This window comes from Aotus nancymaae, unplaced genomic scaffold, assembly GCF_030222135.1.
Source record: "Aotus nancymaae isolate 86718 unplaced genomic scaffold, 86718_ANA_hifiasm-v0.15.2.pri h1tg000020l, whole genome shotgun sequence".
NCBI lineage: Eukaryota > Metazoa > Chordata > Mammalia > Primates > Aotidae > Aotus > Aotus nancymaae.
This window is the reverse complement of record NW_026988432.1, coordinates 54644092-54661029: the sequence shown is the minus strand read 5'-3', so window position 1 is coordinate 54661029 and position 16938 is coordinate 54644092. Positions and strand designations below refer to the sequence as shown.

Here is a 16938-nt window from a genome sequence, read left to right as displayed (position 1 = left end):
TCTTGGAAAGTGGGACTTTGCCTAACTGGCTTTACAGAGGTGCCAACCTTCTAGACTGTAAACACTTCAAAACTAGGAGCTAACTTTTCTCTTTCTTCCTTGTGCAGTGCATACTCAGTATGCGTTGGGCAAGTGTCAGGGAACTGGAGGTCTGCATCTTGGTAGACAATCCTTTGGTCCTAATTCTCTGCATGTTTGCAACATAGCTGAATGGAGAGGTCATATTTTTGGTTAGTAATTTTGTTTGTTTCTTGGGCACTTTTTGCCCCTTTGATTGACTCAAAGCAGGGCATTTGTAATTTAGCAAGTCTCCAAAAGCTGAGACTGTTTCCTTTTAGTAATCCCTATCCCACACTTTTTGGTTTTGAAAAAAAAACAAAAACAAACAAACACACAAAAAAACTATAGAACAGTCAGGAAGGTCTTTGGGCTGAGACAGCCCAGGGACAGTGATATCTGGACCCTGGCCCTAGAACTGGCATGGCCTGCACACCTTGTGATACCAGCAAAATCCAGGAAGAGCCTAGGTCCTGCCTATCTAGTGAGTTGGAAATTTCTCCATCGGTTTCACCTTCTTGGGAGCAGAAATACTGCCTTTTCCTCTGATGCTCTGATTTTTCTCCTCCCCAGAGGCTGGTGGGGTAAGGATTAGATAGGATGGATGATTTTTGGCATTCACCTTATTTGGAAGGGCTAACAAGAAAAGAAAGGCATCTTCCACTTCCCAGCCCAGTGTGAGGGGACAGACAGCAGACCCTGGGCTGCCTTTTGGAATTGAGAGTCCTGCCCCCAACATCTGCCAGAGAACTCACCAGGGGAGGCAGAAGACTTGGGAAAGCCCCCTGCAGGGAAGCCAAGGGGTCTCATCTGCAGCGTACCCCCACCACCCCCCACCCATCACTTCCTTATCCTGTTTCAGAGGTAGAAAAGGTTTATGCTGGTCTGGAATATGGACTCCTTTTACTTGAAGGGAGGAGAAAACTTCAAAAACGTTCACATCTGACTCCCCAAACCCACTTTTTAGTATCCAGGATCAGAAAACTGGATCTTCCCTGCCATCACCCTTTGGTGAAAGGGAAGGGATCCAGGGGCAGGGCCTCAGCCCAGCTGGCAGCCCTAGGCTTTCTGTAGTGGTGCCAGTAGCAATTAATAATGATAATAAATACCACACTTCATAACGAAACCCAAGCCGAGGATGACTGAATGATTGGACCTCTGCCTCCCACCTGCATACTGTTTCTCTGCGAGTCCACACCCTCCCGGACAGCCTCAATTCCACCCACCACCTTCAGCCTGGGGTTCAAAGGAATGGCTGCTCCCCAAGACCAGCGACGTGGAGCGGCACACTGCCCCTTAGCAGACCCACAGGGAGTGGGGCGGTAGGTGGGGGCAGTTTGGTTTTATCTTTATTATTTAGCATCAGAAAATAATAAAAATAAGGTGGTAATTTTGGCCCGCTGAACTCGGTTTAGTTTTTCCGCGAAGTGCAGGATCCCCAGCTCCCACCTGGAGCTCCAGAGCTCCCGGGGACCCCAGTGTCCGCCCTGTCCCCTAGGGCCTGGCACTCCCTGGCCCCGCAGCCCAGGGGCCTTCACCTTCCCTGGGCGGCGGCCACAGGTCCCGCCCGGCCCCTCCGAGGTCTGCGGCCGCCGAAGTCGGGGTCTCAGGGCGTCAGGGAGCAACCAGGCCGCGGGGAGGGAGGCCGGCGCCGGCGCGGAATTTCTTTATCGGGACTTGGGAGCCGCGAGCTTCTCCTTCGGTTCTTTAAGCGATCACGGAAAGACACCTTTCGATCTTTTGTCAGACATCTTGGCCCTTAATAGCTAAATTTATTTGGTTTAAAGCGGCCACGGGAGAAGCAGGGAGGGAAGATCTTTCGTCGGTCATTGGGTGGCCTAGATAACAGGCTTGGAGAGAGAGGGGAGAAGAAAGTAAAAAGGTTAATGGATTAGGGGAGGGCTGGAGGCGCCCGGCGAGGGGCTTGGAAGGCGACCCTCCCCCGGCCGCCCCCTTATCGCGGCCCGAACTTACCCGCGGCGCAGCGAGTACATTAAGTCACGTAAACAGCGCGGAGAGGAATGCCACCGCGGTGACCTCTCGTGCGCCGCCGCCGCGAGCCCACCTCCGCGCCGTGCTGGCGGCCGCCAGCGGAGCGCGGGGATCGGCAGGGGGCTGCGCTGGGCGAGGGGCCTCAGGGCCGGGCCGGGCCTGCGCCGCGCGCGGGGCCTCGATTCTGCCCGCCCGGGGACCCCGGCGCAGGCTCTGCGCGGTCCTTCCCCAAGTGGCCGGCGGCGGGGAGCCGGGGCAGGGGGTGGGGGCGACCTTCAAGCTTCCACCGCCACCACCTGACGTTTCTAAAGAGTGTTTTTGGTTTTCCGAGAATTAAAGAAAATCGCCGCCAGACTGGTCGACGGCCTGCGGTGCAAGTGCGGCCACGGAGTAGGTGACAAGCCGCCCTGACCCCGCCGCTGGGCCCGGACGCTGGCAGGGGCTAGGGGCTCGGAGATGACCCCGGGTCCTTGGGTAGAAGCGTCCCCGGGACGGGAAGAAATATGGTATAAGCGAGAAGGCCTCATAAATCTGAGCTGTTAGAAATCTAAGTTAAAAATATGTTTTAAGTCAGAAATGCATTCTTTTTCTTTATGAAACATCGCCGGAGCAGCCAGTTTTGTGACAGGGTCGTAAAAATGAGCGTTAGTTGGCGCGGGTGGAGGTGCGCGGGGACGCGGGTCCTTGCCCGGGTCTCGCCGCTCCTCCGGAAGCGGCGCACAACTGGGTCCTCAAACACCCTTCCCGTTTGGCAGCCAAGCCCCCGCCCCCTGCCCAATTGGCTGCAGTGTTCTGGGTGGATTCGAATCGTGAATCGTGGTATGGCGCGGCCCAAATAAATCAACCCTGGGGACAGGTCGTGCCCGGGAGTCAGCCCTCTGTGAGGGTAATGGGGACCGCTCGCCCAGGAGGGGCCGCTCATTGGGTCTAAATAGTCCGGAGAGAAACAGTTTCGTTCAAGATTAGCAAATCTCGAAAGAGGAGACAGACGGGGTGAAAGAAAAAAAAAAGGAAATGAAGGAAAATAAAAGAAAAAATACCGACGAAGAAAACAAGAACTTTTAAGAGCTTGTCCGTGTACCTTGGACACTAGTGGGGGTCTTCTTCCTAGCTCTTGGGGTTCTCCCTTGTTTGGGGTTCACCTCTTCCCTCCGAACTTCCTAGTTTGCTGGCTTTTCAGACCAGCTGGGGCGCGCCCAGGAAGCTCCACGCGCGGGCCTGGGGCTCATGGGAGTGGCTTTGAAAGCATGCTTGTCTTCCCCGGTGTGGTCCTTAGCGCCAAAGATGCATTGGGGAAAAGGCATATTGGAGAGGTCAGGCAGCCTGGTTTTCTGTCTGAATCAACTGTACGAGTTAAACAGTTTTATTTTTAAATTAACCAACATTTAAAAAAACCAAAACAGTATTCACTACCCATTCCCTCGTTTGATTGGAAAACCAGTCTGAAAAAATAAATACAATCTGTGACCATGAAAAGGAGCAATCACTTATTTTTCTCATTTGTTTTGAATATTATTTTAAAAATTAGATTGAGAATCTGGAGGGTAAAAATGCCAGGTCCCTTCCCGAACCCTTAGAGCCCGAACGTTGTCGAATCGGTCAATGTCCATCTCGCCGCTCACCTCTGTCCCAGCAGCGCCCGGGCCAGCGAGCCCTCCCGCTGCGTCTGCGGAGCTGCGGCAAAAGCAGGTCCCCAGGGGTATCAGTGTCCAGGGATATCCATGCAGACATCCTTGTACTTGCAAATACAAAGAAACACACAGGACAGGGATCAGGCTCGCGCCAGGGCTCGATCTCCTCGGGGCTCAGGGTTGGAGGCCGTTCATAGCCTGGACTCAAACTGAGCCAAAGAGTTTTATTTTTAGCAAGTAAGATGATTTTTTAAAAGTTGCTTTTAATAGCAAACCTGAGAAACATTATTTCAAAACGTTGAAATCAAAGGAAATCAAATGTCCACAACACAGTTCCGTCACTGCTTACAAATGAGCTTCTGCAAAACCCAGTCCACTTAAACATTTGGTCGGAACTCACGAAAAGAACCAAAAGCAAGGCATTCCGAGTCCTGGCGGGGGTTGAGTGGCTGGGCGGACGCCTGGCTATCTCATCTGGAAGTCGCACATTCGATCGCACTCAGGTTAAAATTTAAAGCCCCTGGATCCTGCTCCAGTCGCCAGCCTCTCCATTCCAGAGTTTTCTACCTTCAGCCTTTTCAAAATGCGGCCACGCTGAAACTGGGAGCCGTCAAAATGATTGGGGGAGGCAAAGTAGAATGTAATAAAAGTGACTAAATAGGACGAGAACGGTTTCTGGACCTTCTCGGTAGCAATTTAAAATTCAGAAGTGTCTAGCAGCAATTTACAACGAAGAAGGAAAAAAGAAGAATTATCGCCAACTTCCTGAATTCCTCGCGCCCTCCCCCGCACTGCCAGGCCACGTCCCCACGTCCCCGCTTCCCCAGGAGCCACAAGTTCACAACTCACAGTTACTTGCAGAGGAAACAACGCTTAGCGACGAGGTCTCACCATCTCTGGAAACCATACTTTACAATGCACCTCCCCACCCCAGTCCAACTCTGCACAGGCTCCTTTTCCCTCCCTAACCGGGAAAACAAAACAAAAACCAGACCCTAAACACTTTCTGGGAGACTGACCTTTAGAAAATCATTTACTTCGATTTACCTTGTGTGTGGGGGGGTGGGGTTTAAAAATGCATTATCACAAAAACAACTCCTCTTGTCCTAAAGTTTCCCTCGGCCGCCTTCTGGGGTCACGTCTGTCGGAAGAAATCCTTTCTGTGAGCGAAAGGGAGAGAGACATATATCACGGCTCCGGCAGCGGACGAGCCTGCGGCCGCGCGAGTCACTGCTGACAGATAGGCGCTGATAACCCCGCGACGTTCATTTCCAGTCCTTTTGCCCGCTAGGGACCGTATCAGTTTGTACAGAGTTGTGATAACCGTTTGGAGGGAGCGAATAAGGGGTGTGTATATGAACGTGGGGGTGGGGAAGCAGAATTTAGCTCTGGGTCCAGGGAAGGTGACACCCCCTCTTCGCAATGACTTATCTGCGACTTACCTGTAACTCTCCACGGGGAAAGCTAAGAGCAAACGGGACATCAAAAGTTGGAGAGCGTTCTCGAACGCGACTGATGTGGAAACCCTTTTCCATTTTGAGCGCCCCGTAGACTACCGTTCTGTACAGGACGACCCAAGTTAAAAGTTCCCAAAGGTCAGCTGGGGAATGTCGTAGTGAGGTATCCGAAACTTCCCGGGAATTTATATATTTAAGAGCAGTAAAGCTAGGGAGCTGGGCACTGGGTTCCTACTTTTCCAGATTGTTGGAACCCGGGTCCTTGACAGCCACCAACACCTGAGCCGTGCTAGGGCATCCCGAATAGGGTCGGAGAAAGTTTAAGGTCGATCTCACACAACTGTAGAGCAAAAAGCTCATTTACTGTGAAGGGGCTAGGCGGGGGTGGGTGGGGGGCGCACAGCACGTTCCCTCCTCCTTCTGGGGCCGTGCTGACCCAGGGGCTGGAGCGCCCCTCCCGCCGTGGCGGCGAAGTGGGGCTGTGCACTGCCAACTCCTCCCGTGCCAAGGCTCCCTCCGCCTCCCTTGTGTGGGTGTGTGTGCGACTGCGGGAGCAGGAGGGTGCACCGCTGCTGGGTGGGTGAGGGTCGCCAGCCAGGTTAGGCGTTCTGTGGCCCTCGCCCCTCCCCCGGTGTCCCTGGGCTCAGCGCCCCCGGGTGGACTCGCCCCCACTCCGGGGATAGAGCTCGGGGCTCAGCCCACGCCCGCAGGCAGCGCGGCGCTCATTGTCTGCCCGGGCGGCGCGCTCCCCTCCCCCTCGCCGTCCCCTCCCCACCCTCTTTTCTCTCCTCCCCTCGATCCCTCCTCCTCCTCTTCACCTCCAGCGCCCAGCTGCTCGCCGAGCGCAGTTCCGACCCACAGCCTGGCACCCTTCGGCGAGCGCTGTTTGTTTAGGGCTCGGTGAGTCCAATCAGGAGCGCAGGCTGCAGTTTTCCGGCAGAGCAGTAAGAGGCGCCTCCTCTCTCCTTTTTATTCACCAGCAGCGCGGCGCAGACCCCGGACTCGCGCTCGCCCGCTGGCGCCCTCGACCTCTCTCCGCGCCTGGGAGCACCCTCCGCCGCGGCCGTTCTCCAAGCGCAGCGCCAGCCCGAGGTTCGGCTGCTTCCTCCTCGCGCGATCTCCCCGCTTCCCTCCCCTTCACCCTTACTTCTCCTGGTCCCCTTGGCCTCTGGCTCTCTGGCCCTCTCCAGGCCGCAGTCAGCTCCAAGGGTGTCTCCCTCCTCCCCTCCGGGCGGGCTGTAGCGGCTCCCAGGCTCCCGGGACACCGCGGACCAACTTCTAGTCTCTTTTCCTCTCCTCGAAGCGCTTATCTGCGCGCAGTCTTATCTCCGAGTTATCTCGGCTCAAAGGGGCGGGAGCGGGTAGTCAGGCAGGCAGAGAAACTTCTTTCTTGCTATCTAGCCAGGTCTGTGTGTGGGCATTAATTTTAGTGTGGTAATCTCCAATGAGCCCAGGCGATTTAGAAGAGCAGCCTGGAGGAGGCCAGCCCGGCTGCATTTCGCTTTCCTCCCCCACTCTCTCCGAGTCTCCTTGTCATTCTTCTGGCTCTCAACTTTGGGGTCGCCTTGGCTCTGGGGCGGTCTCACTCCCCCCCCCCAACCCCTCGCGTTCCCTCCTCCTTTTCTCTGCGCTCCGCTCCACCCTGCTACGTCCGATTCCGGAACGGTCTGGCCTTTCTGCTGCTAGGGATGACCGCGGGGAGGGCCGGGTGGCTCGGCAGGCGCTCGCGCTCGCACTGGTGGCAGCAGGCGCAGGCCGTGTCTAAGGTGTGGGGCGCCGCGGGGACGCCGGTGGGGTTGGCGACTCCCGTCCCGCGAGCTCCCCGCACTGCCTCTGCCGGGAAGGACCCGGGCTGCCGTCCCCGCCCTGACGTCCCACTTTCCCTGGGCCGAGTTGCATTTCTCTCTGGGGCTCGCAGCGCAGCCCGGAAAGCTCCGGGAGAGCCAGTACAGGAGAACGCGGCGGTTTCGTTTTCCGGGACAGGTTGCCTATCTTCCTTACTCGAACCGTTTTCCCGCGGGGAACCCTCACCCCGAGGCATCCGCAGAAAGGCGTGATGCGGCGATGCCGACAGGCACAGCTACTTAAATTCTTTTGTGTGTCATCAGTCCGGGGGAGACACTCTAGGGCGGAAAGAAGCCTCAGCCAGCTTCTGCAGATCACCCCTGAGGTCTGGCGCGCGCACGGAGAAAGGATGCGGCCGAGAGGGTGGGCGGCTAGGGCGCGGGACCGGAGCGGTGCTTGTGAAGGAGGGCTGGTATCCCAGTCTTTCCATGGCCCTGTGGCGGCTGCGCAGGCTCCATTCGCCTCTCCCTTCCTAATCCTCACGCCCCGGGCAGAAATGGGATCTTTGAGAAGTTTCAAATGGGATCTTAGACTTCTGAAAGATCCCATTGGAGGTGGATCCCGTTTGAACTAGAAAAAGGATTGGAGGCGAGGTGGTGTGCAGCAGAAGCTCTTGGTAACCCGTCTGTGTCTCTCCTACCGTCCCCGTCTCCCCCACCCCGCCTCAGGACCTAGACGTCAGCTTGGAGCGGCGCCGGACCGTGGATGGCCTTGACTGACGGCGGCTGGTGCCTGCCGAAGCGCTTCGGGGCCGCGACTGCGGACACCGGCGACTCCGGGGCCTTTCCAGCGCGAGAGCCCTCCACGCCACCTTCCCCCATCTCTTCCTCGTCCTCCTCCTGCTCCCGGGGAGGGGAGCGGGGTCCCGGCGGCGCCAGCAACTGCGGGACGCCTCAGCTCGACACGGAGGCAGCGGCAGGACCCCCGGCCCGCTCGCTGCTGCTCAGCTCCTACGCTTCGCATCCCTTTGGGGCTCCCCACGGACCTTCGGCGCCTGGGGTCGCCGGCCCTGGGGGCAACCTGTCGAGCTGGGAGGACCTGCTGCTGTTCACTGACCTCGACCAGGCCGCAACCGCCAGTAAGCTGCTGTGGTCCAGCCGCGGCGCCAAGCTGAGCCCCTTCGCACCCGAGCAGCCGGAGGAGATGTACCAGACCCTCGCCGCCCTCTCCAGCCAGGGTCCGGCCGCCTACGACGGCGCACCCGGCGGCTTCGTGCACTCTGCGGCCGCGGCGGCAGCAGCCGCGGCGGCGGCCAGCTCCCCCGTCTACGTGCCCACCACCCGCGTGGGCTCCATGCTGCCCGGCCTGCCGTACCACCTGCAGGGCTCCGGCAGCGGGCCAGCCAACCACGCAGGCGGCGCGAGCGCGCACCCCGGCTGGCCCCAGGCCTCGGCCGACAGCCCCCCATATGGCGGTGGAGGCGGCGCCGCGGGCGGCGGGGCCGCGGGGCCTGGCGGCGCTGGCTCGGCCGCGGCGCACGTCTCGGCGCGCTTCCCCTACTCGCCCAGCCCGCCCATGGCCAACGGCGCCGCGCGGGAGCCGGGAGGTTACGCGGCCGCCAGCAGCGGGAGCGCGGGAGGCGTGAGCGGCGGCGGCGGCAGCCTGGCGGCCATGGGCGGCCGGGAGCACCAGTACAGCTCGCTGTCGGCGGCGCGGCCGCTGAACGGGACGTACCACCACCACCACCACCACCATCCGAGCCCCTACTCGCCCTACGTGGGGGCGCCGCTGACGCCCGCCTGGCCCGCCGGACCCTTCGAAACCCCGGTGCTGCACAGCCTGCAGAGCCGTGCCGGAGCCCCTCTCCCGGTGCCCCGGGGCCCTAGCGCAGGTAAGGATCGCGCCTCGGGGTGGGAGTGCGGGTCCGAAGCGCTGGGACACATGGGGGACGTGGAGCAGCTACTCCACTCGGGCCCTGTTTTCAGGACTTTCTTGTCCGAGTGCGCGGAGGTCGGCCTGGTCCCAGGAGGGTTTGCAGGCCTGTGGCTGGGTGATCAAAATCTGGTAGCACTGAGGCGATTCTGTTGTGCCAAGTTCCTTTCCACGGAAGAGACCAAATGCACATCTGCACCTTCGTGCCTTGGAGAAGCTCTCAGGGACTTGATGACTAGTGAATGGCGTCTGCTATTGGGGAAAAAAAGAGGCTGGGAGGGAACTAACAGCTCTTGAGCCCCATCGCAGACCCTACTTTGGGCGAGTGGAGGAAATTCCACGATGGGGGTAAGTCTGGGAGAGTGGTAGGCACTTGATCCACCCCCAAACACGCACACATGTACATGCAGGCTCACCCAGTTGAACTCTCCAAAGGGTGCGTGTGTTTTCCTAGCGAAGGGTATTTAGAAGAAGAGCACAACAGAAAGACCTAGATATCCTAGGGAAGCTAGTTGGCATCTCCCCTCCTACGAGGGAGACAAGGAAAGAAAAAATGAGAGGACACCTGGAGTGGTCAGACTTATGACTTCATCCTGAAGGAGAGCTGGTGGATAGGCCCTTGGGCTTGGCATCAGCTGGGCCCTGGTCTGGGACTGGTGCTTACATGGCTAGGCTGCAACCCGGGGGTCCTGGAGCTGGGGCACCTATTCCTTAAAAATTCAGCCCACCAATTTTTCAGCTTCCAATTTGACTCATACTCTAATTCCTGTGTCTGGGAGCCATTAGGGGTAAACCGTGAAAACATTATTGTCAGAAAATACCTGGAAGTACCTAATTTTGAAAAGTGTTTTGTTTACTCTAGCAGAAGAGGGTGTTTAGGCTCCTTTTCTCAGCTGCAACGTTCTGCGTCCTTGGTGCTTTCAGCTGACTCTTCTTACTGTATATTTCACCTGTTTGATAATCTTTCCTCTAAGAAAACAGCACTTTGTTGTTGTTGTTGTTTGAAGGGAGGTGTGGGGGAGGCCCCTTGAATCACAGAGGTGGCAGAGCGCAGGGAGGGACATTAGTCCAAACAGTCCTACCCCGATGTCTTGTGTACTCCAGGTCTGTGCTTCTCGTGGGAGCCTCCATGCTACCTTTAGGGACAGCAAGTCAGTCCTTCTAGGGGTGCAGATTCCTTAAGTTAAATGAGACATTCCCAGCCTTGTGTGCAAAAGACACGAGACACAACCTTGTGTGCTTGAAATACAAGAGGCTTGAAAGTGAACGAACTGATTTGAACAGCTTTCTGCTGCCTTGCAAGGAGGCAACGAGACATCTTGGTAACAAGTTCTTTCTCTCTCCTCTTCCAAGTTCTGTAAGACTTGGTCTCAAAGTTCCCCCACCCCCCACTTTTTTTAAAGATAGTCTCGCTCTGTCACCCAGGCTGGAGTGCAGTGGCTCACTAAAACCTTCGCCTCCTGGGTTCAAGTGATTCTTCTGCCTCAGCCTCCTGAGTAGCTGGGATTATAGGCGCGTACCACCGCACCTGGCTAATTTTCGTATTTTTAGTAGGTTTTGCCATGTTGGTCAGGCTGGTTTCTAACTCTTGACCTCAGGTGATCCACCCGCCTCAGCCTCCCACAGTGCTGGGATGATAGGCATTGAGCTACCACGCCCAGCAAAATTCCCTCTTTTTGCTTCTGCTGCAAAGCTGGCCCAGGAGACCATCTTTCCCATGGGTGTGTGGAATGGGATTGGGGAACCTGTTGAGATTTGCACTATTGGTCTGGGACTTGAGAGTAGAGGGCTCTCATCCTTACTGCTGCATAGGGACCCATGCTTGGCTCCCAGGAGCTGAGAGATGGAAAGACTGGGAATCTCTCTGGGGGCAGTGGTTGGGTGTGAAGTTTCTTTCGTCAGTCAGAAAGTTCTGTAGGGAATGTGCAAGGGTGTGTGAGTTGGGTGAAGGGTGGTTGCAGCTTGAGCCAGCACCTGCAGCTCTGCTTATTTCTTGACACACCTTAGCTTGATCTCCAGGTTCCTTTCCTCCAATCTTCCAGCATTTCATAAGACTGAGAGAGAGTCTCTAGATGTTTACAGGAACTGGTCCTGTAGGAGAAATCCTTTTAGAGGCAGTGTGGGGCACTTGCGGGCAAGTTAATATGTTTCTTTTTGTTTTAAATTTGGGCTATACTTTTCCTAATTTTTTTACCTTCTGGGCACACCACAGTTAGAGAAATTTTCTGTAGACCCAGAAGATTTGTTATTTTTTAAAGTATGTTTTAAAAGTATGTTTAAAAAGGGAAGGGATTTGGGAACACCCAGCTTTTGCATAGAGTCTTTTAGGAAAGCAGGAAGTGACTGCGACCAAGCCAGTATTGGGATGAGGGGTGGGGAGTGAGTGAACCTAACTTTGCTCGTCCTCACAGGTATTCTGAGGCCAGCTTCCTAGCTAGATTTCCTGTTTCTTCAATTGGATTTTCTTTTTTTAAAAACAAACCATTTTTGGAGGCAGACACTTTAAACACCAGGGCTAAAACCTGAGTGCTGAGCTTTATCAGCCCGCACAATTTGGAGGCTTCTGGGAACCCACACTATACACCTCTCGCTGACTGGGTAGATGAGGTGAGGAGTCACAGTTCTGCAGAAGCTTAGGAGGGTGTAGGACCCAGGAAATAAAGGGAGTCCCCACACTCCTTTATTTCCTGGGTCCTACACCCTCCTTAAACTTCTGCAGAACTGTGTTTGACTCCCTGTGTCCTGGTACCACACAGAGAAAGACAGATGGTGGTGCCCTTCTCCCCTGAATCTCACTCCCCAACGACACCCCAAACAGCCATGTTAGGAGAGAAACGGTGAGTTGAAAAGGGGAAACTGGGTGAGTAAGACTCCAGCACGATCAGATCTCATAGCTTTTATAAAGACAGCATTTTTTTTTTTTTTTTTTTTTTTGGGTCACTTACAGGATTATAGCTGCCTGGTGGGTGTGGGAAAGAGGTCGGGAGGGAATGAGAGATTTTATTTAACTAAAAATAAGCAAGCTTCCTGGATTGGGCTGGGTGCAGTGGCTCACGCCTGTAATCCCAGCACTTTGGGAGGCTGAGGCCTGAGGTTAGGAGTTCCTGACCAACATGGTGAAACCCCACCTCTACTAAAAATACAAAAATTAGCTGGGCGTGGTGGCATTCACCTGTAATCCCAGCTACTCGGGAGGCTGAGGCATGAGAATCACTTGAACCTGGGAGGCAGAGGTTGCAGTAAGCTGAGATCTGCACCATTGCACTCCAGCGTGGGCGACAAAGCAAGACCCCTTCTCAAAAAAACACAAACAAAAAAGACTTACTAGATTGTATTTATCCAAAGTGCACTTTTAATTAAATTTTGTCTTTGGGTTTTCAGTTGACTAAGTAGTTCTACCTGGGGAGTTCACACTGTCTTCTAATAGGATTCTTATTGTTCCCAGGCATAGGACTGGGTTTTCCAGGGAATGCCCCACTCCTCTATCCAGAGGGGCTCTGATAGGTAACATTTTAAAGTCAACAACAGAGACAAATACCTTGTTTAACTTCAGTGTCCTTGAAGTCCTGACCATTTTACTGATTACCATAGTCAATAGTGGCTTTTAGGGCGAAGAAGAATAAATCTTTGTGATGTGTTGTAAGTTGCAGTATCCCCATGACAACTTTGAACTTTGTAGGATGCTAGTTTCTTTAAAACTTTGTTTTTTTGCATTATTGACCAATACTGATAGTTTCTTTAAAACTTAATATGAAATGAGAAAGGAGACATGTTTTGTAAATAGTATTGATGGAATTAAGGAGTTTTTATGCTAAAGTCATATTTAAATATCGTTACCACACAGTTGATGGTAGACACAAGCAATAAGCTGTAAAGGGATGAGAAAGAACAAAAAGGTTTGCTAGCACACAATCTTTAGATAAAACCCTAAAGTGTAGTGTTTATTTACTTTAAAATGTGATTCAGAGATGCTCTGTCAATAATGCAAAACTGGAACATTTAAACCTTCTGTAATCTAAAGAACAGTAAACAATGGGAGACTCTTTTTTTCTTGCCTATACTTTATTCCATATTTAACCTTCTTGAGAAGTAACAAATGTTACAACATTTACTCTTAAGATTTGTTTTTATTAGCAGGTTTAGGTTATTGTGAATTCTGAAAACTAACCAAAGAATAATAATTAGCAAAACAAACACATTGTAAATAGATTGCATAACTTGAAATGATCACTGGGAAGGTCTTGGTAATTTTCTCAATCGGTAAGGTATCAACCTCTTGTAAAAATTTTGCAGATAGAAGCAGTTGGACCCACTTCTAAATCAGGGTATTTTAGTATGTGATTTTGTGGCATTAAAATAAAACTTAAACTCTGTGCTTAATGTTAGTGCATTTTTCCCCTGAAAAGATGTAATTTTCTAATCTCTGGTTTCTAACTAATGTAGGTGCCTAAGAATAGTACTTTTAATTTCACTTGTGTATCTTTAATTGAGAAGAGGCACATATGGATGGGTGGCAGATGTAGAAAACACTTTTTAAAATTACTTGAGATAAAAGTAAATTTTATCGGCCTCGCTGTGTCCCCGGATATTTGTGGGTTACAGCGGGGCTCGGTGGTCAGTGGTCAGTGTTGTGTGGCTTGCTCGGGTTTGGCAACGACGTACTGTAATGATGATGGATTTCAGTCTTTAAAAGCTCAGGGACAGCTTGAGAGTAGGAGTCAGGGGACTCAAGCCGACCTCCCCACCGCTCATCTCGGACTCTGAGATCCTCTGCTTCCAGCACTGTCTCTTTTCCGGGGTCTATACTGAGGCGCCCTGGGGGTGCAGAAGTATTGGACAGAGGGTCAGCGGATCAATAATGACGAAATCAAAACCCTTGCTCCTGGCTTTGCGGCCAAGGAGAAAAGCGCAGTCCGGAAGGGCGCGGGAAGCCGGGCACCAGGACTGGGGGCCGGGATCTCCGGGGGGCCGCGGGGAGGGAAGGGCCCGGCGCGGCCTCACCCGGCCTCTCGCCCCGCTGTCGCCGCAGACCTGCTGGAGGACCTGTCCGAGAGCCGCGAGTGCGTGAACTGCGGCTCCATCCAGACGCCGCTGTGGCGGCGGGACGGCACCGGCCACTACCTGTGCAACGCCTGCGGGCTCTACAGCAAGATGAACGGCCTCAGCCGGCCCCTCATTAAGCCACAGAAGCGCGTGGTGAGTATGACCTACCCTGCCCCTGGCTCGAGGCTGGCTCCGGGCGCTTCTGCCCTGGCCCGCCCCGCCCTAAGTTGCCCAGCCTCGGGCGTCCCCCCCGGGGACAGGTGCGGCCGCTGCGGTCCCACCCGAGCGGGGACTCAGCGGTACCATCCCGTCCCGGCAGTTCCAACGCCCACCCACTGGCGCCCAAGTGGAGGTTATCCCGAAATTGGAGTCTGGGAAGCCAAGATAGCGTTTCCCCATGTTTACACGCAGGGTATGACATCCCTAAATGACAAAAACAAAAACAAAAAAAGGAAGGTGCAAAATATTACCGTGTTTTAAGAAAAAAAAAATCTACCTCTAGGTGTACTTTGCTGAAACACTGTAATAATTCTGATAAGATAGGCAAGAAATTGGTGATGGTAATCCGGGGAGGAAAACACCTACCGAAGCCGGGCGAAGGAAGACTTTTTTCACTGTGTATGGTTTAGATTTTATCCTTGAAAACCATGTTCACTTATGCCATTCATCCCCCAAATAGAATATGTCATAAATCCACCCACCCTCCCGCCTCCTCACAGCCACATTCTTTTGGGTGCCTTTTACTTTGTCCTTTCCACCTTCTTGGTCACTTCTACCTCTTTTCGTCAGGAATATCCTCAAATTCCATATCGTGGATTGCTCTTGAGTCTGGTGAAAATTTGTTTGCTCTAACTTTTGTTGTTTCGAAATCAGAGAAATTCGTAGAACTTGAGAAAAGTGTAGTTTGTATGTTCTTAAGTTGAGCATTTTCACCGATTCGCACACGTTTTACCATGCTGTTGTCTGTTTTTATTTTTTGTTTTGGTTTTGTTTTCTTTTTTGCCTTGTTAGTGTTTTTTTTTTGTTTTGAGAGGGAGTTTCCCTCTTGTTGCCCAAGCTTGGAGTGTAATGTCACCATTTCGGCTCACTGCAACCGCCGCCTCCCGTGTTCAAGCGATTCTGCTGCTTCAGCCTCCAGTGTAGCTAGGATTACAGGCATGCGCCACCATGCCTGGCTAATTTTGTATTTTTAGTAGACGGGGTTTCTCCATGTTGGTCAGGTTGGTCTCGAACTCCCGACCTCGGGTGATCCGCCTGTCTCGGCCTCCCAAAGTACTGGGATTATGGGCAAGAGCTACCGCGTGCGGCCATCACGTTTTACAGGAAGGGAATCCTGATTTCGGGGATTAATCTCCTATTGTCATTGTTATGTGTGCCTCTTAGCAGGAGAAGGTATTTACCGCTGTAATGGTTAGAGAAAACAAAGGAAAGCTTTCACTAACGCCACTGTAAGACTAACATTTGTTTAGCAAAGTACTCATAATCTAATAACCCTTTAAAGCTAAATATGTTACAGTTAGATGCCAGACGTCTTAAATATCCCAGTAATTTATTTAATTGTTATACTGTAATTAGCAGGAACAAATGCTACACATGTTGTTTGTGTTAAATAGATTAGAGTGAAATTGCATCACAATGTAAGTCTGACACCTTAAAGAGAAGCAATTAGTTTTATGGTTGGTTTTGTTTTAATGCATTTAAAATAAAGTGGCCAAGGTTAATTTAATGAGTGTATATGCCTTAAACTCGTTACAACCCACAGCTTACAATTTTCTTTAAAGGATACCCTTAACTGCAGTGTGACTTTCTGTGGGTTTCATTTTTCTTAAATGCATCATATTAAAGAAGTAAAAGTAGTAACTGGAAAATATCCCACAGAAGTTCCTTGTTTTGATATAATAGACAACACATGCACAATGAAACTGATTTATTTTTCTAGAAAGGCACGTTGAGCTAATTGAACTCTCAAAGGTAACATTTTCTGGAGATTGAGCAAAAATTTGATGGAATAGTAGCTATTTAGGTTCCGGTTGCATTATAAATTTGATCTAGTAACATTTAGATAGTGCCATTTGTTTTGTGCATGTACCAGTAAAAATAACTTAGAAGGAAAAAAGAACAGTCTTTAACATTCTGAATCAATTAGTTTTCTTTGTGCTTAGCAGGTGTCTTGGCCATAACCAAGGTCAGCAAATATGCTTTGTAAATGGGTTATAAATGATACCAATTGAAGGGTGTGCCACTATCAATTAGGTCTCCTTGTTGGGCTTCTTATTTATGGTTTTGATGGATCTGGCTTAGTTCTCAGAAACAGAATGTTGAACTCAAGTTTGTTTAGCCAGCAGTATAGAACCAATCACTGTGAATTTGAACTTGCAATACATTGCAAAATAAGAGATTTATGGTGTAACTTGAATTCCGTGTCAGTGAGGAATATGACTGAGATCACTTGTTACAAGGAACTTTATAACCCATTCACCTGCATTTCACATGTTTATGAGGACTGGCTTCACTTATGATCTGCAGTTGACAGTCATAAAGTCCTTTGTTATAATGGCAAATTCTGATAACAAGTTTGCTTCACATTGGCTCCAAATTCCACTGGAAACTGTCATAAATGGCTTGCTTATAAAGTGAACGAAGGGAAAGGAGTCCTTTGCTAGAACATTATTTTCTTTTAACCACAAAGAAAGAAAAAAGAAAAGCCTTGATGTGTAAAATTTTGTTAATATGTTGCCGTCATTTTAGCAAACAATTTCCCAAGTAGCTCTCCTGTGAGCCAAGCGTACTCATTTTAACTAAAAGTCAAATTGATTCTTAGCACAGACTTCTTAGAAATATTGTAGTGCTAAAAGGTTTCCCAGTGTCTCTTTGTGTCTATAACTTCTCTGTAAAGAATGGTGCTAAAGTAATGCAATTGGATATGAACTATAAATGCAAATTTTATTTTCATCTTTTAAATTTGCCAGCAAAGGTTTTGGAAGTCTCCATCCAGTAATCTGTGAATATTTGATACATACTCAATTTACATTTCTGTTCTT

General features: G+C 51.7%; 1 protein-coding gene and 1 long non-coding RNA gene across 6 annotated transcripts in view; one reads left to right on the top strand and one right to left on the bottom strand.

Annotated features, from left to right (window-relative positions):
- Positions 1-3396: 3396 nt before the first annotated feature.
- Positions 3397-6704, bottom strand: LOC135276070 (uncharacterized). 4 transcript variants are annotated; one of them, XR_010343640.1, is made up of 3 exons: positions 6285-6704; positions 4728-4840; positions 3397-4280 (listed from the first exon to the last, which is right to left on the bottom strand). It is a non-coding gene; the product is annotated as an uncharacterized LOC135276070 (long non-coding RNA). The 4 variants fall into 4 exon arrangements; XR_010343639.1 differs by lacking the exon at positions 6285-6704 and adding an exon at positions 5956-6114; XR_010343638.1 differs by lacking the exon at positions 6285-6704 and adding an exon at positions 5123-5456.
- Positions 6136-16938, top strand: part of GATA6 (GATA binding protein 6) — a 33201-nt gene continuing 22398 nt past the window's right edge. The window contains exons 1-3 of one of the 2 annotated variants that reach the window (XM_021673891.2): positions 6136-6229; positions 7651-8813; positions 13884-14050. In XM_021673891.2, the coding sequence (XP_021529566.2) occupies positions 7688-8813; positions 13884-14050 (1293 nt within the window). In that variant the 5' untranslated portion in view covers positions 6136-6229; positions 7651-7687. Of the gene's footprint in view, positions 6230-7477; positions 8814-13883; positions 14051-16938 lie in introns of those variants that run through there. The other variant, XM_064379349.1, reaches the window with a different exon arrangement.